The sequence below is a fragment of the Columba livia genome, chromosome 27 (assembly GCF_036013475.1).
Source record: "Columba livia isolate bColLiv1 breed racing homer chromosome 27, bColLiv1.pat.W.v2, whole genome shotgun sequence".
NCBI lineage: Eukaryota > Metazoa > Chordata > Aves > Columbiformes > Columbidae > Columba > Columba livia.
In genome coordinates this window covers 2,139,618-2,167,145 of record NC_088628.1, presented here as the reverse complement: position 1 = coordinate 2,167,145, position 27,528 = coordinate 2,139,618, and the positions used below count along the sequence as shown (strand labels likewise).

At 58.4% G+C, this 27,528-nt stretch overlaps 2 protein-coding genes across 4 annotated transcripts; one reads left to right on the top strand and one right to left on the bottom strand.

The window, feature by feature from the left end:
- The first annotated feature begins 110 nt into the window (after positions 1–110).
- ZNF414 (zinc finger protein 414) lies at positions 111–9,705 on the top strand. Of its 2 annotated transcripts, XM_065042254.1 has the most exons (9): positions 111–1,147; positions 5,500–5,633; positions 6,463–6,564; positions 6,643–6,750; positions 7,007–7,112; positions 7,273–7,808; positions 8,164–8,214; positions 8,858–9,019; positions 9,269–9,705. In XM_065042254.1, exons 1-9 carry the CDS (start codon positions 891–893, stop codon positions 9,343–9,345), a joined length of 1,533 nt encoding a protein of 510 aa, XP_064898326.1. In that variant the 5' UTR covers positions 111–890; the 3' UTR covers positions 9,346–9,705. The 2 variants fall into 2 exon arrangements, with proteins under 2 accessions (XP_064898326.1, XP_064898327.1); XM_065042255.1 differs by lacking the exon at positions 8,164–8,214.
- Positions 9,706–10,779: 1,074 nt separating this feature from the next.
- On the bottom strand, positions 10,780–19,021 carry LOC102089961 (acidic leucine-rich nuclear phosphoprotein 32 family member B). 2 transcript variants are annotated; one of them, XM_065042256.1, is made up of 7 exons: positions 18,835–19,021; positions 16,473–16,622; positions 15,900–16,022; positions 14,730–14,928; positions 14,326–14,447; positions 13,845–13,899; positions 10,780–12,582 (listed from the first exon to the last, which is right to left on the bottom strand). In XM_065042256.1, the coding sequence occupies exons 1-7, from the start codon at positions 18,886–18,888 to the stop codon at positions 12,494–12,496; spliced, it is 792 nt and encodes a 263-aa protein (XP_064898328.1). In that variant the 5' UTR covers positions 18,889–19,021; the 3' UTR covers positions 10,780–12,493. The 2 variants fall into 2 exon arrangements, with proteins under 2 accessions (XP_064898328.1, XP_064898329.1); XM_065042257.1 differs by having other exon boundaries at positions 14,326–14,444.
- Positions 19,022–27,528: the final 8,507 nt, after the last annotated feature.

Below are 27,528 nucleotides of genomic sequence, written 5' to 3'. Positions count from 1 at the left end.
GCTCCCCCCCACGGGTCCTGCGCCGGAGGAAGTGACGCCAGCTGCTCCGCTGCAGCCCTGCCTCAGCCTCAGCCCCAGCCCTCCTCTTCCTCCCACAGCCCCACTGGGGCTGCCCCCGGCAGCACAGCCCTTGCCCCAGAGATTGGGGGTACAGAGGAGTTCAGGGGACCCTGTGTCTCTGGAGCAGAACCCAGCAGGAGGCTGCTGGGATGTGAAGTCCTCCAATGGTGGTTGGGCCTCCCCATCACGTGTTTTTACAACCCCTGCGATCCTTGGAGTGATTTTTTTTTCCTGTAAACCACAGATTTTTTAAGAGTCCTTGCACCGCAGAGCTTTGCGGGGAGGAGCAGAGCCTCTGTTTCCATTGCAATGAAAAAAAAAATAGCTCTGGGGATTTAGGAAACTCCTTTCTGCACCTTCTTTGGGGCTGGATGGGGGGGACAGCACCCCAGCCCTGCTGGCAGGTGGGAGCTGGGCCAGGTTGGGCACTCACTAGGGTGCTCCGGGGGACTATGGGTGCTCTGAGGGTCCTGGGAGGCTCCAAGGGGCTTGGGCTGCTCTTTGGGGTGTGGATGATCTGATGTGCTTGCGTTGCTCCAAGGACTCTGGGGTGCTCTAAGGAACTTAGGGTGCTCAGAGGAGCCTGGGATGGTCTAAGGGGTGCAGGGTGCTCTGGGGTGTTTGGGAAGCTCCAAAAGGTTTAGGGTGCCTGGGATGCTAAGGGCTCCAGGGCTTCCCAAAGGGCTCTGAGTGCTCTGAGGACCGCGGGATGCTCCGAGAACCTCTGGGACGATCTGAGGCCCCGGGATGTTCCGAAGGTCCGGGGTGCTCCATGGGCCCTGGGATGTTCCGAAGGCCCCCGCGACGCTCCGGCCGCCCGCAGTGCTGAGATGCAGAGCGCTCCCGCTGCCGGGGAGGGTGGGGGGTGGGGGGGTAAAGGGGAGGGGTCGTGCGAAAACACCGGGAAAAGCAGCCGGTGGGAGCCGGGGCGGGGCCGGACTCCCCCCGCCGCCCCCGCCCCCCCTTCCGCGCCGCTTCTTCCTCCCCCCTTTCCCCCCCCCGCTCTCGCGACAGCTCCGCGCAGAAAATGGCCCCGCGGCCGCGCTGCCGCTGATGCGCTCCGGGCGGCGCCGGCCCCGCAGCCCCGGTACGTGCGGGACGGGACGGGACGGGGGGGCAGCACCGGGGGGACCCCGGCTCGGGGGACACGGAGGGGGCACCGGGAGGGGGGACACTGGCAGCGGGGGACACAGCGGCGCTTTGCAAGGACCGGGACACGCAGCGGGACTGCGGGGGGGCTGCTCCGGGCAAACCCCTCTGCCCGTGCCGGTGCCACCAGCCGTGGGGCTGTTGCCCATGGGGGGCTCCAGGTTATGGGGGCCACTACCCGTGGGGTGACTGGCCATGGGCGGTGCGAGCCGTAGCTGTTATTGCTCACAGGGCTAGTAGCTGTGGGTGTATTACCCATGGGGGGCTACTAGCCACAGGAACAACTAGCCGTGGGGATGCTCCCCCCGGGAGGCTGCTAGCCGTGGGGTTACTGCCTGCGGGGCTGGTAGCACAGGGACAGCTGGCCACGGGAGCTGGAGCCCCCAGTTTTTGCAGGTGCGTGTGGCCCGTGGGAGCACTGGCACCCTTTTTGCCACCCCGAGTATCCCAGGGCTGCACCCACTGGGGTCTCTCCACGGTCTCTCCATCTTCCCACACACGTGGGAGCCGCTTTGTTGCTGTCAGAGGCTGGGGGGATGCAGCTGCTGGAGCGTGGGGGGCTCCCACAGCTTGGTCATGGTGTGAATTTGACCAAGGCTGGGGCTGCCTGGTCAGGGGCAGCTCTGTCTGGGCTCAGGGAGGATGGTCTGTCCTCCCCAGATGGCTCCTGAAAGGACAGAGGGACTTTTCCCAGCTGAAGGGCTGATGTAGCCCAGCTGGCCGTGGGCAACCAGGTGAAGGCGGGCGCCAGGACAGTGCAGGGACATGGGGACATGGCAGCATCGCTCTTCTCCATTCGCACACCACCCTGGTCACCCATGGCTTGGAGCAAGCGGTGGACATGGCAGGGACCCCAGGGCAGCTCTGTGGTGAAGGCAGAAAGAAAAGATGCTTCCCAAGGAACCACCCAAGGGCCTTGGCTGAGCTGTCCCCATGTCTGCCCTGGGGACGTGGCACAGTGGCTGTGCGGGGGCTCAGCGCTCGCCCCTTGGGTGCCCATGCTGCCACTGGCAGCTGCTGCGCCGAGCTTTGGGGTGTCCTCAGAGTGACGTAAAGGGGAAAAACATTGAAGCAACAGCTTTGCTCCAGCCCAAGGTGCAATTAGGGTGCCCAAGTCGCGGTGGGCACTACCAAGCCTGGGGCTGCTGGGTGACAGATGCCCAGAGCATCTTCATCCCCTCTCCAGCTCTTGTAGGGCTCCCTGTGATGGCTGAAAGTCCCGGGAGAATTTATGACGTGCATTTTAATGTATAATGGGCATTTTAACCCCATGACCGGCGGCTGGAGCGTGTGCCGGGGTGGGCGGGGGACTCGCCGCGCTGCTGTCACAGCCCGTGCGTCCTCCCTGCGCGCCGCTCCCCGGCTGAGCGATCACATGAGCCCCTTGTTCGGAGCCTTTGTCTCTCATCTCCTACGCCAGCGAGCTGCGTTTCGGGAAGCCCGTGTAACCTCTGGCCACAGACCATGTGGAGATGCTCGAATAGGATTATTTGTCCCATTTATCCTCCGTGGGTGGGTTCGTAAAAGTCTTACGTGCTTGGCGATACGTATAAAGCCCCTGGTTCATTTGAGGGAGAAGAGCTGTATTAATTATTAAGTGAATCAGCACCGGCAGCTGCTCTGGATGGCCAGTAGCTGCAAGGCCTCCTGTGCACCCCATCACTGTCACCCCCCAAAAAGTATTTATCTGGGGTGCCCATTAACCTCGGGGGCTGGAGGAAGGAAGTTTGCTGCCGGCAGGTTTTCAAGGAGATTGAACCTGTGGCAGGAAAACCCTTCAAAAAGCGACACCAAGTTTGCGGTGGCTCCAGGATTTGGGTTTCCAGGGCAGGGTTTGCACTGGCACTGGGAGAGTCACATCTCCGGTGGCCATGCTGGGGACAGTGGCAGCACAGTGGCACCTGGGTTGGAGCATCATCCTCAGGGTTACAGAATGGAGAGTCCTGGAGAATGAAGAGTTGGACACCGTCCCATGGGAGGCGAGAAATGACAGCAAAATGATGCAGGTGCCACCAGCTCCCCAAAAACCAGCGCCTGGGCTCAATATGTGGCGCTGCCATTGTGTCCACTGCCAAAACGACCCCTGCTGTCTTCAGCTTTGCTCCAGCAGGATGTTGTGGGACAGGGAGATGGGCACAGGTGGCAACGAGGTGTCCCCACGTCCATCCCACCTGCCCTCACCGGACCTGCCCATTAGCACCTGCTCAAGAGGCATTTTCTCAGCTTTTCCAGAGAAAAATCGACTTGAAACACGTCTCTAGGGTACAACTGGGAAATGGAGAACAGCATTGGACAGCGCAGCTGAGAGGAGAGGAAGGAGGTTTTGGTACAAGCTGGAAAATCTGCAGGTGCTGCTGGGTTTGACCATGGAACAGCAGGAGCCGGCAGCCCCGCTGTGATGCTATTGAGGAAGAATCTCCTGGTGACTTGAAAAAGCTTGCTTGTGCTCTCGGTGCAGCAGGTGCGAGTGTCCCGCTCCCTCACGGCCTCATCCTGAGACCGTCGGTCCCCACGGGACTGTCAGCAGGATGGGGACAGGCGGTGACATCGAGGACTCATCCAGAGTCAGCACTTCCAGGTGGGGACCTGGGGAGGTTTGCTACAGGACTCATGTTACCAGGAGATGCTCCAGCAGCACTGAAGCCTCCCAGCCTTGGGGACAGCCACCGAAATGTGGCGGTGCCATGCAGATCCTGCACAGGGGGCTGAGCAGAAGGCACAGCCCTACCTTGACCCTTTTAATGCTTTTTCTCTCAAGAGGAGATTCCTCAGGCTGTTTTTCCCAGCAAAAACTGGCCGTTCCCCCTCCTGATAAAACAAAGCGCCATCAAAGCCGCCGTGAACTTTCTGCATGGTGTCCACCCCGTGTCCCCGGCCCCGCTGCTGCGTGCAGAGCGAGCAAACCAAAAGCTAAAAGAAGCAACACAACCCCCAAACAAAGCCGTAAGCCTGGGGGCAGCTGGAGGACTAATCCTGCACGGATTGCCCCCCCTCCGCTGGTGCATTGACCACTGGGTCGCAATCCCAGCGCTGCCGGTTGCTGCAGTAACAGCCGGGCTGGAGTGGAAAAGCTGGGAAATGCCTCTTGAGCAGATGATAATGGGCAGGTCTGGCAGGGCTGGGGGGATGGACGTGACTGATCCCCAGGGACATTTGTGTTCAAAGTCACTGCACTCTGGGGGGACACATTAACCCTGTGACCAGCTGCATGTTGCAGCCACTCCACAGACCCAGTGCTTGTTATTATTATTGCTATCATTATCATTATTACGTGGTGTTTCAAAAAGGTGGGCATTGCTATGAGTTCAACTGTTGTCTGGATGTTGTCCGTACAGCAGGTGGAGTGAACGTTTGTAAAAAGGTTACTAGAACTTGGTAACTTGTTAAACCCTTTTTAAATTTTTGTGTCATTGTAACATGTTGCCATTGTGAAATATACAGCTTGGAAATGGGGTCCATCTTTTTGAAACACCCTGTTTTATTATTATTGTTGTTGTCGTCGTTGTTTTCTTGTTAACTTTGAGGTTAAGAGACTATTGAGAAGTCTCCCAGAATAAGGGACTTTTCAGATGCTTTGGTATCTGGCTTTGGTATCAGGATTTGGTATCTGGCTTTTGCACATTGAAACACCATGCCGAGGTCCGTGGGGCTGAGCCAGCTGAATTTTGGGGACCATCTGATGTGGGTTGTGTGGAGGAACCGTCCCCACACGTCAGCTGGGAATGGGGCAATGGGACCAGCTGCTCCTCTTGGCTGGAAAGCCCTTTGAAACTGGGATGGGGGGAGCATCCAATGAGCCCCCCAGCGTGGCTGGGGGCTGGAGCTCCTGCAGTCCCTGTTTGGTGGCACTGAGACTGCACCGCCTTGGAGGGGAGGGGAGTCCTGTGGTTTGGGGGGGGTTGACGGTAGATGCTGGACCTTACCCCAAAGCGGGAGTTTGGCGACGTGTGGGACAGGCTGTGCTGGAGGGCAGCTTTGGGCAGAAGCTTTTGGGGGGGTTGTGGAGCACCCCTGGGGTGGGAGAAGGAGGAAGGGATGGCGATGGCTCTGGGGGGGGCCAAGCACAATGCCCCCAGGGTGAAGTCCTGCTTTCACAGCATGCTCCCTGTGCAGAGATGCTGCAAAGCCCTGGTGAAGCCAGAACCTCCTGCCAGCTTGGCCTGGGGGGTCCCTGAGCAGGAGGGTTGGTCTCACAGGGACGAGGCACCGAGGAGGAGGAGGAGGAGGCGGAGGAGGCAGTCACATCGCTCTATGCCAGCGTTTAACCTCTTACCCTTGTGCCTGGTGTAGCATCACTGGGAGAAGACGCTGTCGGCAGGACAAACCTCATCCCGCACACACCAGCGGCCAGGCCATGAAGACGGAGAAGGATGAGGCTGTACCCACCTTCTCCCTGGGGGGTAAATACAGCGGAGAGGGTGCAGGTGAGTCCTTGTGCTGCGGGGTGGGGTTGGCGACAGGATTCGGGGCAGGAGGAGCCTTTTGCTCCTTTTGCTGTGTGGTCCCTTTGGCTGAATCCCACCCCAGAGGGGTGGGGTGGCTGGGAGCACCCTGAGGCTGTGCGTGGGTGTGCATGTGGCATCGCCCAGCGTGTTCATCACTGGCTTTGCCTTTGCACCGGCGGCTTTTTCTAGAGCAAAGACACCCCTGTCTCACTGAGGTGCTGGAGCGAGTTGAGAGAAGGGAACGGAGCTGGTGAGGGGCTGGAGCACAAGTGTGATGGAGCGGCTGAGGGACCTGGGGGGTTCAGCTGGAGAACAGGAGCTGAGGGGAGACCTTCTGATCTCTGAACTGCCTGAAAGGAGCTTGGAGCCAGGGGGGTCAGGCTCTGCTCCCCAGGAACAAGCGCCAGGAGCAGAGGAAACGGCCTCAAGTTGCGCCGGGGAGGTTGAGGTTGGATCTGGGGAACAATTTCTTCCCCAAAGGGCTGTGGGGCATTGGAACAGGCTGCCCAGGGCAGTGCTGGAGTCACCAGCCCTGGAGGGCTGGACAGACGGACATGAGGTTCTCAGGACATGGGGCAGTGCTGGGTTGGGTTATGGTTGGACGGGATGATCTTGGGGGTCTTTTCCAACCAAAATGATTCTGTGATTCTATGACCATCTCCAGCCCCTTCCAAGCCTGATCCCCCCAGCCCCCCGGTTGCCCGCACCCCTGTTTGTCAGGGGTGGGGAGGAGGGCAGAGGGGGCCATGGTTTAGGGCAGGGGTGGCGCTTGGCGCTGCCTGTGTTGCCCAAGGGCCTGTCCCCGCAGGTTGCAGCGAAGCGGCTCTACCCAGTGGCCCGATGCCGGTGGTGGGGAGCAGAGGGACCCCAGCCCAGGACCTGCGGCCACTGAAGCGCAGACCTGTCCCAGGTGAGCCCAGCCCCAGCTCTGCCCTGCAGAGGTGACAGCAACAACGGGAATGGGGCCAACACGTCTGTCTCCTTCCAGGGAAGCATTACCAGTGCTCGAGCTACGGCTGCAAACTGGCCTTCCCCAGCATGCAGGAGCTGATGGACCACCTGAAGGTCCACTACAGACCCACGCAGTCCCTCGAGGGTAAGACTGGGACGCCCTGTGTCCCTCCAGGGAGCCTTTGTTTGGCTGGGAGGTGGCAGAGCAGGGCTCGGAGCTCGGGCAGCACTGGTGGTGCCTGTGGCTACAGGACATGCTGCACAGCACTGGACAGGAGTGGGGAGAGCATGGGAGGTGCTGGAGACCCACTGGTGGGGCTGCCCCGGCCCGGGGGTGCCTGGGGGTGCAGTGCAGTGCAGCCAGGCTGGTACTGACTCTGTAACCCCATTTCTTTGCTCAGGCAAAACCTTCCACTGTCCCACGCTGGGCTGCACGGAGACCTTCCCCAGCATGCAGGACCTCATGGCCCACATGAAGGTGCACTACAAGCCCAACCGCTACTTCAAGTGAGTCCCGCTGGTCCCCATCCCATCCCATCTATATCCCACCTGTGGGGCAGCACCCAAACAGCCCTGAGCACAGGGGTTCCTCCCCTTGCACACCCTTCCAGGGTGGGGGGATGCAAAGGTGAACGCTGATGCTGACACCGCTTCCCTGGCCCCCCAGGTGTGAGAACTGCCTGCTGCGCTTCCGGACACACCGCTCACTCTTCAAGCACTTGCACGTCTGCTCCGACAGCGCCAGCAGCCCTGCGCCCCCCCCCAAAGCCGACAAGCCCATCCCGCCTGCTACCTCTGCCCTGGAGAAGGAGCCCCCCACCAAGCCCCCTGAGGCGCTGCCCAAGCTCCTGAGCGTTATCCGGCCCCCGGAGAAAGAAGCCATTCTCCCCAGCATGGACACTGCCCCGGCGGCCCCTGCCGCGCTCCCCACCAGCCTCCCCGAGCTGCCCAGCTCGCTGGAGGCCATGCCGCTGGTGTCGCCGGCCCCGCATTCCTTCCCGCTGCTGGAGCCCGGCCTTTTCGGGCCATCGTCCTTGACTCGGTTCTCGGGGCCACCCCCTTCCTCGGTGCCGGGGCCATTCCTGCCCTACGTGCACCCCTCGCCCTACGGCTTGCCCCAGCCCCTGGCGCAGCACCGCCTGCGGCCCTACATGCCGGGCCACGGGCCCCCCGTCTCCAACGCCGTCTGGAAGAAAAGCCAAGGTGAGCGCGCGGGGCCGTTCGGGGAAAACCTTCTTCTGCTCCCGCCTTGACCAGCAGCTCCCGGAGGAGCACCCAGAGCTGAGGATCCCCCTCCGGCTGTCCCGGCACCCCCCCAGCCCCATGCCACCTGCACCCCCGTCCATCCCACCCACAGGGATGCTCGATTGGAGAAAGCACCAGCAACCACCAAAAACAAAAAGCCTCCAAATTTTCCCAGCCCTGCTGCTCCCCAGCGTGCTGGGCGTGCGAGGCGGGGGGGCCAGGCTCGGCCTGCCCCCCACATCGGTGTCTCCCCACCCCGACCCCAGGGAGGGGAAGACCTAATGCTTGTCTTGGCCCTCGATTCCCTCCGCAGGTGTGAGTGTCAGCCCACTCCTCCCATGCTTTGGCTCAGGAGTGACCGCAGGTTAGTTTGGCACCTACTGGTTGGGGGCTGCTTTCTGTCACTTTGGGGGGGCGGTGGGCAGCGGGGGGGCTGCAGGGGCTGGGAGAGGCCCCACGGGGCTGTGCTACTCCCGGAGAGCGGAGGGGGAGGGCAGGCTCCCTCATTTTCGGGAGCTGTGGAGAAGGGATGCTGCCCAGGTAGGGCTGGAGATGGGGGGTCAGCAGCGCCACCCCCGGGAGCCACCGAGCTGGTTCCTCTGGTGCCCATGGGCAGAAGCAGCAGGAGAAGGAGCTGCCGCAGCTGCTTGGGCTTGAGCCCCCCCAGCCCTGTAGCTGGAAACTTCGCTCCATGGGGTGCGGAGAGACGACCGACAGGCAAAGGGAAGTGGGGACCAGGGGGCACAGCCTTGCTTCCTGCTGCCACATTTGGGGTTTCGTCCGTGGGGAAGGGACCCCATGCATGTGGGGCTCGGAGTGGGGGTGCTCCTGACCCCATAGCACTGTCTGATCTGAGCCCCACAGCACCCAGCACGATGCTGCCGGCACCTGGGGCCGCCGCCCTGCACCCGGCATGTCTCCCACCAGCGTGGGGGCTCCAGCACAGCCCCCCCCAGTACCGACCGTGCTGGGGGCCGCTGTGCTTCCCTTTTCTCCCGTCCTTGCAGGACACTCGTCCAACAGCCGCATCGTGTGGGAGCACACGCGGGGCCGCTACACCTGCATGCAGTGCCCCTACTCCACGGCCTCGCGCGAGGAGATGACGCTGCACATTGAGGACCACCGCAAGAACCCCCCCGTGCCGCCCGCGCGCATGGATGCAGGGATGGGTATGGACCCTGGAGAGGGGACGGGAGGGACCCCAGTGCTGGGATGCTCATGGTGAAGGGGCTCGAGCTGCCCCACATGGATCCTGCTGCCCTGGAGGGGGGTGACCAGCCATGGGGGTGGGCAGTGGGTGTCTGTGTGTCTCCTCTGTGTCCCCCCCTACTGGGTACGAGCCCCCAAGCAGCCTTGCAGGGCTTTGGGGTGTGAGGGCTGGGCTGCGGTGCTGACTCCTCTCTTCCCTCTCCCTCCAGATTTTGGGGTGGGCATCACCTCCTTCCACACCAAGCTGCCGCCGGACATGGAGAACTCCCTGTACTCCCAGCTCTGACAGCCCTGGTGCCCACGGGACTGCTCCTGCGCCCCCAAACCCCCGCAGCCGGGCAGGGGACACCGCACAGCTCCCTGTCCCCGCGCTGGGACAGGGCCGCACCGTCCCGGGTACCGGGAGCATCCCCCAGCACTGAGGGGCAGGGAGGGGGCTGGTTTGGGGTTGTTTTGTTGTCTTTAATTTCTACCTTCCCTTTTGGTTTTGGAACCTCGAAGCCCCCAGCCTCCTGCGTCTCCCGCCCCTAAAGGTTTCATTGCTTCAGCTCCAGGGGCTCTGGGCGGGGAGCCCAGTAGGTTGCACAGGAGTTAGTGGACTTGTCTGGAATGAGATCTTGAACTAATAAATGGGAATTGTACAGGAGCGGCGGGCAGGAGAGCCTGTGTCGGTCCCCATGGCGGCTGCGGTGATGGGGAGAGATGCTGTCCCTAAGGATCCCCCCATCCAAAGGGGGAACAGATGGGGATGGGGGTGTCCCTAGCAGTGTGGGCTGGTCCTGCCCTGGGTGGGGAAGGGGGAGGAGAAGAGGGTCTCCCTGCACCCTCCCCCCCCCAAGCCCCTTTCAACCCATCCCAAACCATGAAGGGCTCCTGAGACGTGGGTCCTGCTTCACCCACGGGCGCCAGCCCATCCCAGCGAGGGGAAGAGTTTGTTCTAAACTGGGGCCACTGGCACCCGCTGCTCCGCACCCCAGCTCGGGTGTTGCCCCCAGCCCTGGGACTGCACGCAAACCTTGGGGGGCTGCCCCACCACTGCTAGCTCAGCCCTGGCTCTTGCTCCTGGAGTTTCCCCTGTCCGAGACTCATTCACCCCAAAACACAGGTCCTGGGGATCCCCAGCACCCACAGCTCAGCGCTGGGACGGAGGCTGCGCCTCTGGGGTGGGGGAGTCACCAAAGGCAGCGCTGGCACAGTGAGGATGGACAGAAACCAGGGAGGGCTGGACGGACAGACAGCTCCAGCACTGCTGCCCCATGCCCAGGAGGGAGCGGGGGCTCCTGTACAGGTGGGGGGGTGGGTGGGGGCAGCGAGGCTGTGTGTGAAATGGGGGGGGACGCTGAGTGGGCGGCACGGGCAGCACTGGGGTGCAGCAGACCCCAAAGCAGCAGTGGGGAGCAAAGCTGCTCTGCATCCCTTCTCTGGCCCTGCAGGGCCTGAGGATGCTCCCCCATCCACTGCAGACCCCCCCTCAGCAAACAACAAGGGACCCCACGGTCGCCAGCGAGGGGGGAACACGGTGACACTGGGGTTTCCTCTCCCCACCTTGTGTCTGTACCCCAAACACCCACCTTCCTCCTCCTCCCACCCCATAACCCAGCAGTGGGGGCACAGGACAGACCCTCCCCCCCCCCCCGCCCAGAAAATCTGGCCCAAAATTTCCACCCATCTGCAGCTCAGACCCCCCAGAGGCAGCGAAGACGACATTCATCGCAATGGCTTTTTAGAAACTGAAGTCTTTATTAAAAGTTTTATCCAAATTCTGTAACAAAAGATACAAAAGGGCTGGAGATCCTTATTTCTGGGACTAGTCTGACCAATCAAAACCTGACAGTTACTAGGCTAATATAAAATCCATACAATCTGCTAAAAATGCAGGGAAAAAAAATTAGAAGTAACTGCTGCTCTGAAATTTCTTTTAAAAATTCCTTTTTAACATTTATAAGTTACTCAGTTTGCATTTTACAGGACTAGTTCTTCTCCGAATGGTTACAGCTACTGTACAATGCAAGAGAACAGCAAGAACAGAAACAAAAGCAACAGAAAGTCGGATGTGCCGCAACACACCCCCCCCCCCACCACGGGAACCGCGCGTCTCGCCCCCCAGCGCCGGGATCCCCCGGACCCCGGGAACCCCACAAAGTGCCCGTGGGCACCTCAACAGCAGGAGAACAGCGGTTACCCCCCCAGCACCCAGCAGGTGCCGTCCCTTGGGTGCCACGGGGCTGATTCTCCCCCAAAACCAAGGGATGTGCCAACTGGACCCCTCCATGCAAAGGGCTGGCGAGGGGTCAAAAACCCACCTGGCTGAATCCCCCCCTTGTCCCCCTTCCAGGCACCGCGGGGACACGGGGGACACGTCCTCCACGGCACCTTCTTGGCGTAAAGGTGAGAGCTGCGATTGCTCTTCGTGCTGAAAAGAGGAGGAGGAGGATGCGGACACCGCCAAGGAGACTGTCCAGAGCTGGGCAGAAGGACCCTGAGAACATACAGGCTAACACGGACTCCCGGGAACGCCGAGTTAGGTGCATCACAGTGATACTGGTTGAAGGTGTTTCTGTACAGTGCGAAACGGAGGTCGACAGAAGCGCAGTATCCCTCAACTTGCCCTTTCCTATCTCTTCGAAAGGCGAGCGGCTGCTGCGGGAGGACGAGGGGCCTCGTCACAGCAGCTCGCAGCCGCAAGAACGTAAAATTAACACCAAAAATAATCAGACTTACTTGGACATCCAAGTTATTAGGCGGCCAGCAGGAAAAATATTCCAGTTTATAAGAATAAAAATAGGAAAGCAAGTGTAGGGCTACTGCAAGGTGCATCGTCAGAGGTACCAGGTCATGCAAGCAGCCAACCCCCCGCCCCAAGCCCCCGGGCACCCCCATTCCCCAGCGCTAAAGTATCTTCAAGCATCTCCAGCGATCACATCACCGTTATTTCTGATCAGAGAGAGACCTCAGCGACCGTTCGCTTTGAGTCCACTCGGATGACCCAGGTTGGTACCCACTGCTCAAGACGGCTCAAGCGTCTTCGGAAAAGCTGCTCTGAGGGCGTGCGGACGCCAACCGCCTCCGTTGCTGTCAGCTGGAGCTCTGGGTCCAGTGTGGCGAGGCTGATTTCAGACACAAAAGATACCCTAGGAGGAAACTTATTTCTCTTTTTTTTCTTTTTCTTTTTGTTTTGTTTTTGCAAACTGCTGCACAAACCACAGAACGGAGAAAGCCTTTGGTCATGAGATACTTGTGAGAAAGTGAGCCTTGTATGGAAGATTCCCCTGAATGCCTACAGTATTCTACATCTTAAAAAAATATATTGTGGATGCTGCAGCCATACAAAGGGGGGAGGAGCGGGAGACGGGGATTTACAGTCTCACATAGACACAACGGGGAGGTTAAGACAAGCACAGTCAGAGTCTGTAAAACTGATTGGCTCGCTCGGATCAGTCATCCTCATCGTCCTCTTCGTCTTCTGGATCTTCCTCTCCTTCATCCTCTAGATTTCGTTTTCTCTTTTCGCCTCGCGGAAGGTCTGCAAAAAGAGGTGAAGCGTGAAGCTCTGCTCGGCCTCGCGGAACAGCGCCTGACCCGTGGCGCCGCGCCACGGCAGCCCGGCTTTACCGGCCAACAAGCACGGACCAGACCGGCACCACTGCGGAGCAGAGATCGCCCTGCCCAGCTCCGCCTGGCACCCACAAAAGCCTGGACTAGCACGAGACATTAACCATTCTATGACCTCCAAGTATCCTACAGTGAAAATGTTTGTTGGGTTTTGGGGGGTTTTTGCTGTTGTTCACAGTATCACAGTATGTTTGGGATTGGAAGGGACCTCAAAAGCTCATCCAGTGCAATCCCCCCATGGAGCAGGAACACCCAGATGAGGTTACATAGGAAGGTGTCCAGGCGGGTTGGAATGTCTGCACAGAAGGAGACTCCACAACCCCCTGGGCAGCCTGGGCCAGGCTCTGCCACCCTCACCCCAAACAAGTTTCTTCTCATATTGAAGTGGAACTTCTTGTGTTCCAGCTTGATCCCATTGCCCCTTGTCCTGTCATTGTTTGCCACCGAGAAGAGCCTGGCTCCATCCTCCTGACACTCCCCCTTTCCATATCGATCCCCATGAATGAGTCACCCCTCAGTTTCCTCTTGTCCAGCTCCAGAGCCCCAGCTCCCTCAGCCTTTCCTCACACGGGAGATGCTCCACTCCCTTCAGCATCTTTGTTGCCCTACGCTGGACCCTCTCCAGTGCTGAGCACCCCTAAAAATATAGCACCTGCAGAACTGAGTCATTTCTGCCCAAGGTCATTCGGGATCATCCGAAGTCACGTCAGCTGTTCTGCCAAGGTGCACTCGGGTGTTTGCGGTTTGTCACAATCAGGAGTGTGGACTTGGGTCTGCCCTCCCCTCCAGAGCTGAGACAGGACCGTGTCCCTCCAGAAGCATCTCACACACACGCTGACAACGGCTTCTGAGACAGACACACAGACTGGCACCTCAAGCTACTTATGTTTTCCAAGGCAATTTCTCTCTTTAATACTTGGCGATTTACCCAGCTCGGTTGGTATTAGCAGGCACTGAAGCCTGTTTGTCCATCACCACTGTGTGACCCCTTGGTTTATAACCGCTATTTAATAGTCAGGCATACGCAACAGCTTGAGTGGTGCCCATGAGCAGACGCTGCACTTCTAATCAAGGAACAACTGCAGGCACCGAGCTTGGAAAGCTCTGCAAAACCAGCAAGCATGTGAGACTGCTGAGGCAGCTTTGCAAGCACTTTGTTAAGATCTGACTCACCATCATCAGCTTCATCTTCTTCATCGTCCTCACCATCTTCCTCCTCATCTTCCTCCTGGAGTCAAAAGAAGGCGTTTTGTTGCAAGAACCACAATCCCGCAGTGTCATTTTGCAGCAGGGCGGCTTTATCACTTGAAGCCACGGGAAGTACCGGGCCAAGCAATAAACAAGTCGTAGATTCACAGAATCATTGTGGTTGGAAGAGATTCTGAAGATCATCAACTCCAATCATTAACCCACACCTGGCACTGCCCCATGTCCCCAAGAACCTCATCTATAGGCCTTTTAAACACCTGCAGGGATGGTGGCTGTGGACCACGAGTCTAAAGGTGTAGGGGAAGAGGCAGAACATGCAGTGACACTCAGCAGATCTGCCCCCAAAGAGTCACCTGGGACATCTGGTCAGATGGGTCACCAGATGAAGGAACAAAGGCGCCACCGTACACAGCAATGTGGTGCTGATTTGTACTGAAAGCCTCACCTCATCATCTACTCCATCCTCCTCCTCTTCACCTTCCAGATCATCATCTTCATCTTCTTCATCATCAATGACTTCTTCATCCAAATCACCTTCCTCATCATCATCCTCCTCTTCCTCACCTTCTAGCAAAAGAAGGAGGAGGTAAGCATGACAGTTCCTAGACACGACATTCCCGTTTGCAACACCAGCGCGACGTGAGCAGCGGGAATCACACAGAACACGCGTGCACAAGGTGCCAAAACACTTGCAGCACGTCTCGTTTCTTACTCAGGCTGCCAAGGGAGGGAGCGGGGTTACCCAGGCCACCCCACTTCACTGGCAAGTTATAATCCCCCTCTATTTAGCAACAGAATGCGAAAAAGGGTTGTTCCCAGCAAGAAAAATCAAGAGGAGAAAATCCTCACCTTCCCCGTTCTCATAATCATCTTCCAGCCCATCCCCGTCTGCTTCGGGGTCTGAGTCAGGGGCTTCCTGGTCATCAGCATCAAACCCGTCCAGGTAGGTGAGCTGGGGCAGGAGGGTGAACACGCTCTCCCGGTAGTTGATGAGCATCGTCACCTCACAGTTGAAGAGGTCCAGACTACGCAAGTTTGGCAGCTTTTTCTGCAAAGAACAATTTGTTAAATTACTTACGAGTTGGCACCATTTAAAGATCAGGCAGCCATCAGAGAACAGCTGGTTTGCTACAGAGATCTAGTAGAGAAGTGTCTTTGCATGCATTATTTGCTCCTCAGACTGAGAGAAGTTCTTGCTCTTGCTAAACGTAACCAAAGATTTCTTTCCAGCTCCTCTGTCCTAGTTTCCCCTCCTTGGGTCAGCTCCCTGTGTATCCATTTGCAGATCTCGCTCTCTTTGGAACGGGTGTGCAACAAGCACAGCAAGCCCAGCTCCCCGAGCAGGACCCATCCTGTCCGAAACGTCAGGCAAAATACTCCAGAGCACAAGACGGGGAGAGCAGAGCGGAGCGCCCGCAGAATGCGGCCCCTGCTCCGGCCATGGCCCCGCGCACCACATCGAGAGGAGGAATAAAACATTTCAGGCTCTTTCTGGAGGACACAGAGGGACCAAAGGCAACAGACAACGAGGCAAACGCCCCAGAGTCAGGATCGCAAGGCACCAGCCCTCCTTGGGGCAGCTCGGATGCCCCGGGAACCCCCCGCAACGCACGCTGTGACGGCACCCAGGCGAGAGGGTCCCAGCGCCTTTGGTCTGACGTGACGGACACCCTCACTGGTGTCCAAGCAACTCAGCTCCATGACACCCCAGGTGCCACCTACCTCCAACCGCATCCGACCCATTAACGGTCCTTTCTCAGATGGACACTGAGCACTGCATCCACAGTTTTACTCATCCAGCCCAATTTCACGCTTCTTTTAGCAACTGGCTGCTGGTTTTCCAGACAGAGGAGCCATTAACTATTAGCCCAGCCTCAAATTGGACCCACTCATCTGTTCCCATCAGAACCACGAAGTGCTGTTGGAACAGTTACCAAGACATTGGACTTGTGCTGCACAGACACGCTCCCCAAAGGAAACAACGTCATCCCTCAGGTTCCAGCACGGCCTCCCACTCACCAAGGGCTCCAGGGTATTGATGTCTTTGATCTTGTTGCCGCTTAGATTCAAGTGTGTCAGGTTAGGAGTTCTCTCTGCTAGGACTTCAAGGCCACCAGAAATCCTGTTATCGCTCAGCTCCAGCTGCCAGGGGGGAATTCAAATGGTCACAAAGTGTCTTGGCTTGCAACACGGGGAATAAAATGGCTCTGAGAAGCAGATTACAGTGGGCAACCCAGGGCCAGACCCTGTTTGTTAAACCACAACACAGAGCAGCAGTTCAAGTTTTCACTTAAAACCCCTTTTCACAGCATTTCCGCACTGCAGGACTCAGGGGCACATGCTCTAAAATCCAAAGTATTTATGATGTTACTGAAGCTTCTGACAGCAGCGCAACAGCAAAAGAGAGAAAGGATGCTAAACATATAACAAGCTCTAAAGCATTTTGTTGCATACTGAAAAACAACCTCTTCCACTTGCTCAGGTTGTAGGAGCAGAGGAAAAAGCAAAACTTGCCTTTTTTTCTGGCAAATGCAGGGAAAATAATTGTCAGTGGGAAAAGGCAGGAGAAGTGGGACCACAGGTCTGACTCACCTTCCGCAGTTTGTTGAGTTTGGGGAGGTTGGAGACGGACAGCAAGTTGATGTTGATCATGCTGAGGAACTCCAGGTTCTCGAAATCCGAGGAGAGCCCAACGATCTTCCCATCGTCCGAGCGGCAGTTGTCCAGAACCAGCTCCTTCACCTGCCGACAGACACCCCCAGCTGTCACCACCGTGACGCCCCAAAGCAGGCGGTGGGGCTGAAGGTCCCCTTTACATTAAGAGACGTGCAAGATCTCAAAGCCAAATAACGTTTTGTGAGGGCACAAGGTGAGAATCGTGGTGGTTCAGACTCCAACCTTGAAGCACGAGCCACGCACCACCCTGAACCCTGCAGCACCAGCCCAGCTTCACCTTCTCCGCTAAGAAGCACTAAGGGGTTGAACCACAAAGTCGCATCAAAACATTTCACGCACAAGGGCACCAAAAAGCCTTCGGAGAGTCACGCTTCAGGTATCGCTAAGAGGCCAAGCAAGGTCATTTGGTTTCGTGCCCTTCAATGTTCTCCCCCACGCCACTGGGGTGCTGGAAAACTTGCACCCAGAGGATTTGTTTCCCTGTGACGGTCCCCACGCCGAGGTGACACATCTGCCTGGGCCGGTCTCTGAGCAGACGAGCTCAACCGCCGGCTCCCAGGGCAGGACCACCGATGGCATCTCACGTTTTTACCCAGCACAGATGACACACACCGAAGCCATCGCTGCGGTAATTCAGTACAAACCTCAACCCCCTCTGGCATCGGCACCACGAAGCACCAGCACAGAACTGCTGCCCCCAAACCGCCCGGAGGGGGAGCATACCTGGCACCCCCATCTCCCCCAAAGCGCAGGTGAGAGCTCAAGCCCCAGCTCTCCCAGGCCGCTGCCAAAACTTGCTTTGAGCCCACACATTCTTCACAGCAAGATGCAAAAAAATCACCCTCGGCCAGAAGGCTTGAGACGCTCTCCAAATTCCCCCTTTGCGGTGTTCCCGTTTCACCCCTCTTGCTCGGACCAGCCAGATATGAGAGGGTTGTTTTAAACGCGCTTTGCCTTACCGGCAGCAGAGTTTCGGGTCTGCTGTGCCGCCCTGGCAGCACAGGCTCTGAATTTATTAACGCTCCAAACTCCAGAAGTGGTCTCGCTGGTCGGGGCTTCGAGCTGCGCAGCCAACGGGCTCAGCCCAGAGTTTCGTAGCTGAGCTCATTTTGCTCCCGACACCGCAGATAAGCCTCCGGCTGCACCGAGATCCCCACGGCGGGGTGAAAGTGGCCAAAGCCACCATTTTGTCGGTGCGGGCACAGCGGCGAGCCCGAGCGTCACCGGGTTACGGGCCAGCCTGGCTGGGAGCAGCTCTAAGCCGGCGCAGAGCCCGGCCCGGCCCGGCCCGCAGCGCTGCAGGAGCAGCCGGGCCGGTCCCTCCCGCAGCGGCCCCGGCCCGGTGCCCGGGCACACGGGCTCTGACCCCCCAAAACCTTCCCGGTGCCAACCCAGCGCAGACCCGCAGCCCCAGAGGGACGCTGCGACTCCTCCGATCGTTCTCCTCCTGCAAACCCCGCCGCCAGCCACAAATCTCCAGCAAAAGCTCCGCTTGCAACGTGTTTTTCCGCACGCCGCTGTGACACGGCAACTTGTCCCCGACCCGAGTGACAGCCCCCGGCTATTTCGCTGCCGGCCGGGCCCAGATAAGGGGCAGCCGCCTTTCCGCGGCCCCGCCGGGAGGTGCGGAGCCCCGGGCCCGGCCCATGGAGAGCGGGCGGCTCCGCTTCCCCCGCCGGGAGCCGGAAAGTTGAGGCGGTTGAGCCCGGGCGGCGGGAGCGGCAGCTCCGGCACCCAGACCGCCCCGGGCCGCCCCGCTCGGGCCTGGCACCGGGACAGCCGGCGCTGAGGCGGCCGCCGAGCTCTGACAGCGCGGCCCCCGGAGCCCCGGGGCGGGGGAGCCCGGCGGGGCGGGCCGGGGCAGGCCCGGGCGGCCGCTAACATGGCCGAGCCGCCATGGCTGCGCGGGGCCGCAACCGGCCTTGCTGCGAAGCCGCGGCGCGGCGGGAGCCAGCGCAGCACAGCCCGGCCCGGCCCGGCCGCCCCCGCCGCCCATCTCCCCCGTTCCGGGACGGACCGGGACCGGACCGGCCGCCGCCGCCCCGGGCCGGGCCGGGCCGCGCCGCGCACGTGCGCGCCGCCATGCTGGGGGGGGAGCGCCCCGCCGCGCACTCCGCACGCCCGGTTCCCGCTCAACCCCCTCCCGCCGTGCGGGACCCTCTGGACCGGGCTCCCCCCGCCCCCCGTCCCCCCGCCGCCCCCGCACCACGTGCGGCCCCGGTTTCCCCACCCCGCCCCGCCGCGCCGCGCCCGCCACGCGCCGCACGGCCCCGGGTACCTCGCTTGGCTTCTTGTTGCGCAGCTCCAGCGTCAACCGCTTCTTCATCTCCATCCTCCCGCCACCCCGAGCTCCGCTCCCCGCACCGCCCCGAGCTCCCCGCGCGCCCCGCGCCGCTCCCGCCGCCCCGCCCCGCGCCGCCGCCTCCCGCCCGAGCCCGCGCGCGCCGCCGCCGCCCGCGCCGAGAAGGCGCCAACGGCAACAAAGGGCCGCGCGCCGCGCCCCCTGCCGGCCGCGCGAACGCCGCGCCAACCCCGCTCCGCGCCGCAGCGCCCCCTGCCGGCCCCGCCCCGCCACCGCGCGCCCCCTGGGCCTGCGCTGCGCCCTGGTGGCCAAGGAAGCCAATGGTACCTGGGGTGGGTTAGAAGGGGGTGGTCAGTAGGTCAGAGAGGTTCTCCTGCCCCTCTGCTCTGCCCTGGGGAGACCACACCTGGAATCTTGTGTCCAGCTGTGGCCCCTCAGTTCCAGCAGGACAGGGAACTGCTGCAGAGAGTCCAGCGCAGCCACCAAGATGCTGAAGGGAGTGGAGCATCTCCCGTGTGAGGAAAGGCTGAGGGAGCTGGGGCTCTGGAGCTGGACAAGAGGACACTGAGGGGGGACTCATTCCTGGGGATCAATATGGAAAGGGGGAGTGTCAGGAGGATGGAGCCAGGCTCTTCTCGGTAACAACCAGTGACAGGACAAGGGGCAATGGGTGCAAACTGCAACACAGGAGGTTCCACTTGAATATGAGAAGAAACTTGTTTGGGGTGAGGGTGGCAGAGCCTGGCCCAGGCTGCCCAGGGGGGTTGTGGAGTCTCCTTCTCTGCAGACATTCCAACCCGCCTGGACACCCTCCTGTGTAACCTCATCTGGGTGTTCCTGCTCCATGGGGGGATTGCACTGGATGAGCTTTCCAGGGTCCTTCAACCCCTGACATTCTGGGATTCTGTGATTCTGGACCCCATTCTCCCCCAGACCCTGCCCTCTGCTGGCCCCGGGGCCACCGGGGTCCCATCCATGGGTGCCATGTTCCCATCCACAGCACCATGTTCCCATCCCACTCTGCCACACTCCCAGCACAGCACCATGTTCCCACCCCCAGCACCACATTCCCATCCCTGAGCACCATGTCCCCATCCCCTGGTGCCACGCTCTCATCTCCAGGCACCACATTCCCATCCCCAGCACCACATTCCCATCCCCAGATCCACGTTGCCATCCCCAAGCACCACACTCCCATGCCCAGCACCCCATTCCCACCCCAGGCCTCCCTTTCCAGCTGCCACTGGGCTGTTCCTGCCCACGGTGCCACAGCCGGGCAGGCTGATAAAGCCAGGGTGTTGCTCAGGCTTTCTGCTGAAGGAAGGACAAGATAACCACGGGAACACCCTTGTTCCTCTGAGGGTCACAATGAGGTTTTTCCCGTCTCCCATCTGATGGGCAGCCCACAGAGGCCGGCGGTTCACCCTGCGCCGCGAGTGCGGACACGGCGAGCTGGGAATCCTGCCATGAGCAGCCGGGCGAGGAGAGGGTCAGCGGGCGGCTGAGCCCGGGAGGTGCTGTTGGGTGCGACGGAGCCGGTGGAACAGGCTGCACGGGGCTCGGGAAGGTCCCCAGTGCCACACGGTGCCACTGCTCCCAGGGACCCTGCGCAGGAGGAGGATTCCTGCGTGATGTGGGCACCGCTGGTGATGGCTTCATTAAAAATCACACTAAAAAATACCCAGAGAAATGTCTCTGGTCAACTGGCAAGCCTTCAAATAAACAGGAACACGAGGGCCCACAGGACCAGCCTCAGAGTCCCTCATTGTCCCCTTTGGCAGCTGGCCACTGCTTCGCCTTGTATGGGAGGAAACGGCTTTCTGGTACATTGCAGTTATTCTGTGCCAGTCGCCTCTAACATGAACCTTATTTTATTAGGAGCAGCAAAATGAAGCAGCAATGTTCAACAGAGGGGTTTAAGCTCCAAAGGGGCCAAACTCTTTTTTTTCTTAAAGAGCAGATAAAGGGCACCTCCATGAAGGAAACTTAATTTCACCTTGATGCAATTGTCGCACCTCTGTTCCCTTATGGAGCTCCCCCCGAATTGCCCAGCACGGTGGCTGGGGGGAGCTGGGCAGATGCTGTGAGGACCAGGTGTGATGAGGGCACTGCAGGAGCAGGGAGGCCACGATGGGTTTGGGTGCAGGGCCCGGAGCACCCTCTTAGTGCCCTGTTCACACTAATCGCATCCCCACGGGTCATAGGATCAGAGATTTTTGCGGGGTTCAAAAAGACCTTTAAGATTATCGAGTCCGGCTGTAACCAGGTCCCCAGGGTGAACCCAGGCTCGTCTGGCCCTTTTTTGGCTTCACACCCACCCAGGAGTCCCAGCACCCGAGGGGTCCCCAGGTCTACCCCCTCCGAGCCCCCGCCGGGCTCCAGCAGCAGTTTCTGCAGGCGGCCCCTGGGCAGAGCAGCTGGGAGATGAGCCGAGAAGCCCCCCCTTGCTGATCTGCATTTGTTTTAAGGTCTCTTTCATGTACTCTTTGAGGCTCGTTTCCTGTTCTTTGTAGAAAACAATGCTCCCCCCTCCCCGCCCGTCCCAGGGTGGCTTTATCTCCCCTCCCGTGGGCTGCGCTCCCTCGGGAGCTGAGCTTTATGTTTGGCTTAAAATACAAAACCCTGCCCTGATTTAACCCAATTGATTCTAAAGCTGCGTCTGGTGTTTGATGTCTGGTAGATTCATTTAAACCGATCTCGATTTTCTGTGTTTGAGCAGATTAACATGAAGCTGGTAATTTACTGTGCGAGTGACAGGCTGGACGGTAAACGCTGACACGGGGTGAAATTCAGGTCTGGAGCTTTTCATGCAAGCTGGAGCACAGATGCTGGGAATAACATATCATCTGTCTACAATACAAGACAATATTATCTGCTTCTGTTTTGCACTGCTTTAACTATTTCATTCCGAGCCCAGTGCCTCCTGAGAGTGAACCCTGGATGAAGAGGCCGTTACTGCTGTCTGCACCGCAAGGACCTTCTCCTTTGTCCTCAAAACAGGGACAAGATTCCCCCAGATCTCTTGGCAGCTGTAGATCCCCAGCAGCTGATTGTGCTGGGACATACTGGGATACAGCCACAGGAGCAATGGGGACACCAAATCCGCTGCAACAGCGGGAGCCAGCACCTGCACAAGCCCCGAAGAGAGCTGGTCCCTGCACGGCTGAGCTCTCTTACCAGGGTGACTTACTCCAGAGAGATTTTTGGGGCAGTTTGGGGCTGTTCATGTGCTGGGTCCCCCCCGCCAGTCCCCGTGTCTCCCGGTCCGTGCGCGGCCCGGCCGGTCCCGCTGCAGCTTCGCCCGGTGCCGGCAGAGGGAACCACCGCCCGGGCCATGAGCAGAGACTCCGCATAGAGCGGTTTTGTGTTGAAGGGCCCTTCCCACCTCTCCCAGTGCCCCCCCTGCCATGACAGGGACATCTTCACCAGCTCAGGTTGCTCAGAGCCCCGTCCAGCCTGGCCTGGGATGTCTCCAGGGAAGGTTCATCCACCACCTCTCTGGCCAACCTGGGCCAGGCTCTCACCACCCTCAGGGCCAACAATTCCTTCCTCATGTCCAGCCTGAATCTCCCTCCTTTAGTTTAAAACCATCACCCCTTGTTCTATCACAACAGGCCCAGCTCAAAAGTCTGTCCCCATCTTTCTTATGGGCCCCTTTTAAGTCTGGAAAGGCCACACTAAGGTCCCCCTGGAGCTTCTCCAGCTGAACCCCCCAGCTCTCTCACCTGTCCCCCAGCAGAGCTGTTCCAGCCTCAGATCATTCCTGTGGCTCCTCTGGCCCCTCTCCAGCAGGTCCATGTGCGTCCTGCGCTGAGGACCCAGAGCTGGACCAGCACTGCAGGGGGTCTCACCAGAGTGGGGCAGAGGGGCAAAATCCCCCCCAAACCTGCTGCCCACGCTCCTTTTCATGCAGCCCAAGATGCAACAGCCAGGCAGCCTTCTGTATTTCTGGGTAAGATGCAGGTGCCCAAAATGTTTGGATGCCACCAGTTCTCCTTGGTGTTCACCTTCAGGTTAGGTGATGCTGTGTTTGCTGGGATGGACACACCCAGGCAACCCCACGAAACACATTTCACCCTCCAAAACACTTCAATCCAGAAGGATTTATGACACATGTGAGCAAAAGGGCGCAAAGTCTATGTGTAGGATTCTCAAATGCCACCGCTCTTTGCTTCATATCTCAAAAACATGCGGTTGAAACAATACCCAACTCATCTTTCAGAAAATCACCAAGACTGTGTCCTGTCTCTGAACCATTTTCCTCTCAACTAGATTACACTTCAACTGCCTCAGGTCTCAACCAGCTCCTGCCATTTTTGTGCAACATTGGGCATTGATGGGTGAACCCTGTCGTCTTTCCCTTCTCTAGCCCAGGTTACACACCTCGCTACCCCCCAGCTCTGATGCTGCAAAAATTCCTGCTTCCAGACTTCAAAATCCTGCCCCTCCACCCGTTTGTGTTGTCTGGAGTGTTTCTGTGAACAGGTAGAAAAAAATCAGGATTCCTCAGTTTGTTATCACACTGATACTCGGTCAGAGCTGTACTTGCCCCTGATTTGCAAAGTTCATGCTGGTGTTGTGGTTGCTGACAGGAGTAACATCGCAATAAGAGCATCCCCGGACAAACTGGAGTTCATCGCCATCACCTTCATCACAACGGAGTACGATGGGCGACACTGTACTCTGCTCACTGTGCGCTGGGCATTGAGGACACGCAAATAGCATTTGGGCAACTCTGCTCTTTGAGAAATAGTCCTGCAAGTGGGATGGTTCCCTCCCCCAGTTCCCACCCCAGTTTCCCAGTCTCAGGGGAGTGCTGGGGAGATAAGCAAGGACCTAGCCTGGAGCCTGGGTTCCCAGAGCAGCCTCCTCCTCCTCCTCCTCCGTTGTGCAACCTTCTCGCCTTCCCTGCGAAGGGCGTGGGCAGAAACGGGGTGCAACTGAGCTTGGGAAACAGCCCCATGCCAGCACCGGGGCACGGGAGAGCCTGCCAGTCTCCCTGTGCTGTGCCATGCCGTGCTGTGCCATGCCGTGCTATGCTGTGCCATGCCATACTGTGCCGGGCAGCACACGCTCCAGCATCACGTGCCACGGCTGCATGATGGTGCAGTATCATCCCCTCGCACACCACATGTGCCCTCAGAGATGGGACAGGATGGCTGGATCGGGCTGATTTTACACCTCAGAGCTATTTCGGATACAAACTCAGCCACGACACAAGCAGCGAGTGAAGCGAATTGCACCAACCTGGGGTTATTTTGGGCCTGAGTTACTTCTTCATTTATTTAGCATGTTGCCTGCAGATGCTTTAACTCTCAGGGCTAGTTGGTTTGATTATTTAGAGATGGTTTTTAGACACTCTGTGTTCTCAACGAGAGCTGGAAATTTCAACAAGTGAACAACATGGTCAAGAAACAGGGAGTTACTAAATGAATAAAGGAAATGTCTGTGCTGGCGAGGGCCAGCATGGGGAGGGATGGGACAGGGTCTGCAGGAGAGTGGTCTTGATGTGCACGTGTTTGATTGTGCTCAGATCAGCACCTGGGAAGGCAGACAGAGGCTGTTCGGTAGCTCACGGGAGGACACAAGCGTTGCTTGTCATCAGGGCTGTGTTTAAATCACAAAGGATGCTCTCTGCCATGTGGGCATCTCATACAATAGATGCGAAACCAGACAAGGCACTGGGAAGGACTGGGGTGGGATGGGGACATTGCGGGGAGGTGCAGTAGAGGGGCCTTGAGGACAGGGAACAAATACACGTGATTTCCCACTCCAGAAGTGACTCGGCTGGAGAGTACCCATCAGGCAGCACATAGCCAAAAGGAGGTATTTTTTCACCCAGAACCTCATTAAACTGGACCTCATTGCCACAGGATATGACCTCAAAAAATAACCTTTAAAAGCTGGAGATTGGTGTGTTCTGACTGGTGGAACATGATGGTCCAGGACCTCCAGCTAAGGAAGTGTGAAATCACTGACCACCAGAACATGGGGCAGGATTATTTCCTGCTTACCTTCCTTTTCACACTCCTTCCAACAGACCAACACCGCACGTGACAGGGTCAGAGGTAAACTTGTGGTCTGGCTTCTCAGGCGTTTGCAGAGTTTTAACGAGGGCATTAATTCCCCAGGCTTTGCTCTGTCCTTCAAGCTTCCCCCTTCCCAAAACAGAGACAGCAACTCCTTTTGTGCCCAGGGGGAGCAGAGTTGAGAGGGGCCATGGGGTCTCCCCACCTTGAGTACTCAGCCCTGGATGGAGAATCCTCTGGTTCCCAGGACTCTGGTGTTAAATCTCTGGCAGACCTCGCACAAACCGTCACCAACTCCTCCTGCCAAAGCTTCGTCCCGCTCTGGGAAAGGATTGCGGCGTTAGATAAACACGTCTACCGGGTGCCAAGCGCTGCCAAGGCTCTATCAGCTGTGGGGGAAAGCTGCGGGCTCAGCCTGAGTGAAAACAAGAACACTCCTCCTTGTCTCTTTCCATTTTCACATCTCTTCAGAGTCAAGATTCCCACAAGAAAGGTTGCGGGGCAAAATTCAGCACGAGGTGCCTCCCTGCTCTGTCTCTGCTGAATCTGAAACCTTTGGGGACTGCAGGCAGCCCTCGCTGGGTCTGTGAGCCACACTAAGTGAGGGAGCCTTGCCAAGGATAAGGTGGTTCTACTCTCTCCTGGTTTAGATAGTTTATATTTTCATCTACAAAGAAAGGTGAGAAAAGTCTCTGCTCAGCCCCTGCACACCCAGCAGCTCCCGCTGAGTTGCATAAGCCCAAGTCTGCTGTGCACGCACAACCGCAGCGAGGAGCACGTGTGACACACGACAGTGCCGGGAGAACTTCCCTTAATTATCACTGTGATTGTTGTCCCTATTAGCAATTAGGACATTTGTTTTAAACCCGTCTATATTTCAAAACATGCACGGGGTGGTCAGATTGGCAAAGACTATTGGTATGGCATCCTGCCTGGAGTAGAGATAATCAAGTGCCTGGGTGATTGCTCAATGGTGATGGATAGATGGGGAATTTCTCTTGGGCCCTGAGAGCAAACCCTCCGGCACTTGACAAGGTTTGTGCTCCGCTCCTGCAGAGTCGGCCTTGCACAAGTACCAGGGCCACGATGTTGTAAAGAGTAGGTGCTTCAGACATTTGGCACTTTAAAGCCGCACCTTGTGTGGGATGCAGGCTGCCCTTGCCGCTGCTGCTTTTTGGTTGCCTGCAGCCCCTACCCCACCTGGTGAAGAGACACAGATATTTACAGCTCTGCAGATGTGGATAGGAACGGGTACATCGCTCCCAGAAGGCTATACAGCAGCAATGAAGATGAATGTTTTCATTTGGCTGTGTAAATTTAGCACGTCTCCCGCTGCTGTTATTATTTCTTCCAGACCGCGGTTTGCTAAACGGCTTCCAAACCAAGCAGAGGACACAATTCCTGCCCTGTGGAGCCACGAATGACAGGGATTGTCTAACTGTTCGGCATTAGCAAGGCTCCCAGGTCATCTACCTGTATTTTTATACCTGGAAGCATGAAATTGCAGCCCTGGAGCTGAAGTCATGTACCAAAAGCAAAAGAGCCGTCAGCAGGACGCAGCCTGCCCAGGCTGTTCAGGGCTCTCCTGGACACAGGCAGAGCGATGCCATGGGAGCCAGAATGCCTGGGTTCCCTTCCCAACTTGTCCACTCGCTGTGGGGATGGAGCGAAATCATTTGGTGTCCTGCCAGCTCAGGGCTCTGACTCACGCCCCGAGCCCGCGGGGATGCGGGATGCCAGCACTCCCACCTCGTGGCTGCTTGTGGCCGCCCCTCTGCCACGGTCACGGCCCCGCACCAGCACAGGCAATAAACAAACACACGTGTCTCTGAGCCACGGCTTCCCCAGGTGGGCTTTTGGAAAACAAACATCCCCTTTCATCAGCAGCTAGGGTGGACGCCTCCATCTGAGGTGCCACAGGACAAGGCAGGTAGGACCAGCTTTGAGTTCAGCCACTGGATTCTCTCAAACTTACCCACCAGAGCCCCCACACCCCTGTTTTGGTGGCACAGTGTGTCCCACCATGGCGTGTGAGTACACACATTCCAAAACACCCCTGGGAAAGCCCCCGTCCCTTCCACCCCCTGCTCTTGGCTGCCTCGGTGCAAAACCCCCAAGGGATGACGGAGAGGAAGAAGAGCCTGGATGAAGCTCTCCAGATGACAGCACATCCCATATTGCAAAGCCTGGGATGTTTCCTGGGGTCTTGCGAGACAGCATCAGTCCTAAGGAGTGGGAAGGGAACAGCTAAAGGGACAGGATGAGGAGTAAACCTCATCTGTGAGGTTTTCCTGGTGCGGAAGTGACACATCGGAGTGAGACAAGGTGTCACCTGCTAGGAGAGAGGTGGGGAGGAGGATTAGGGGAATGTCTCCGCAACTCTTCCATGAGAAAGCTTCGCCCCTCTGCTCCCTGGGTACCTGCACCTCCCCAGCCCGCTCCCACATCAGCATCCTCAGCATCCTCAGCATCCTCAGCATCCCAGGCCCTGTGACTCCAGGCAGGAGGATGTACCATTAGGAGGAGCTGGGAAGCAGGACTCACCCAGCAATCAGCACCTCTTTATGACCTGAATGCTGCTAACTGATGAATCAGGGAAGATGCGGATTCATGACATCCTCTCCAGTTATTTATTTGCTGT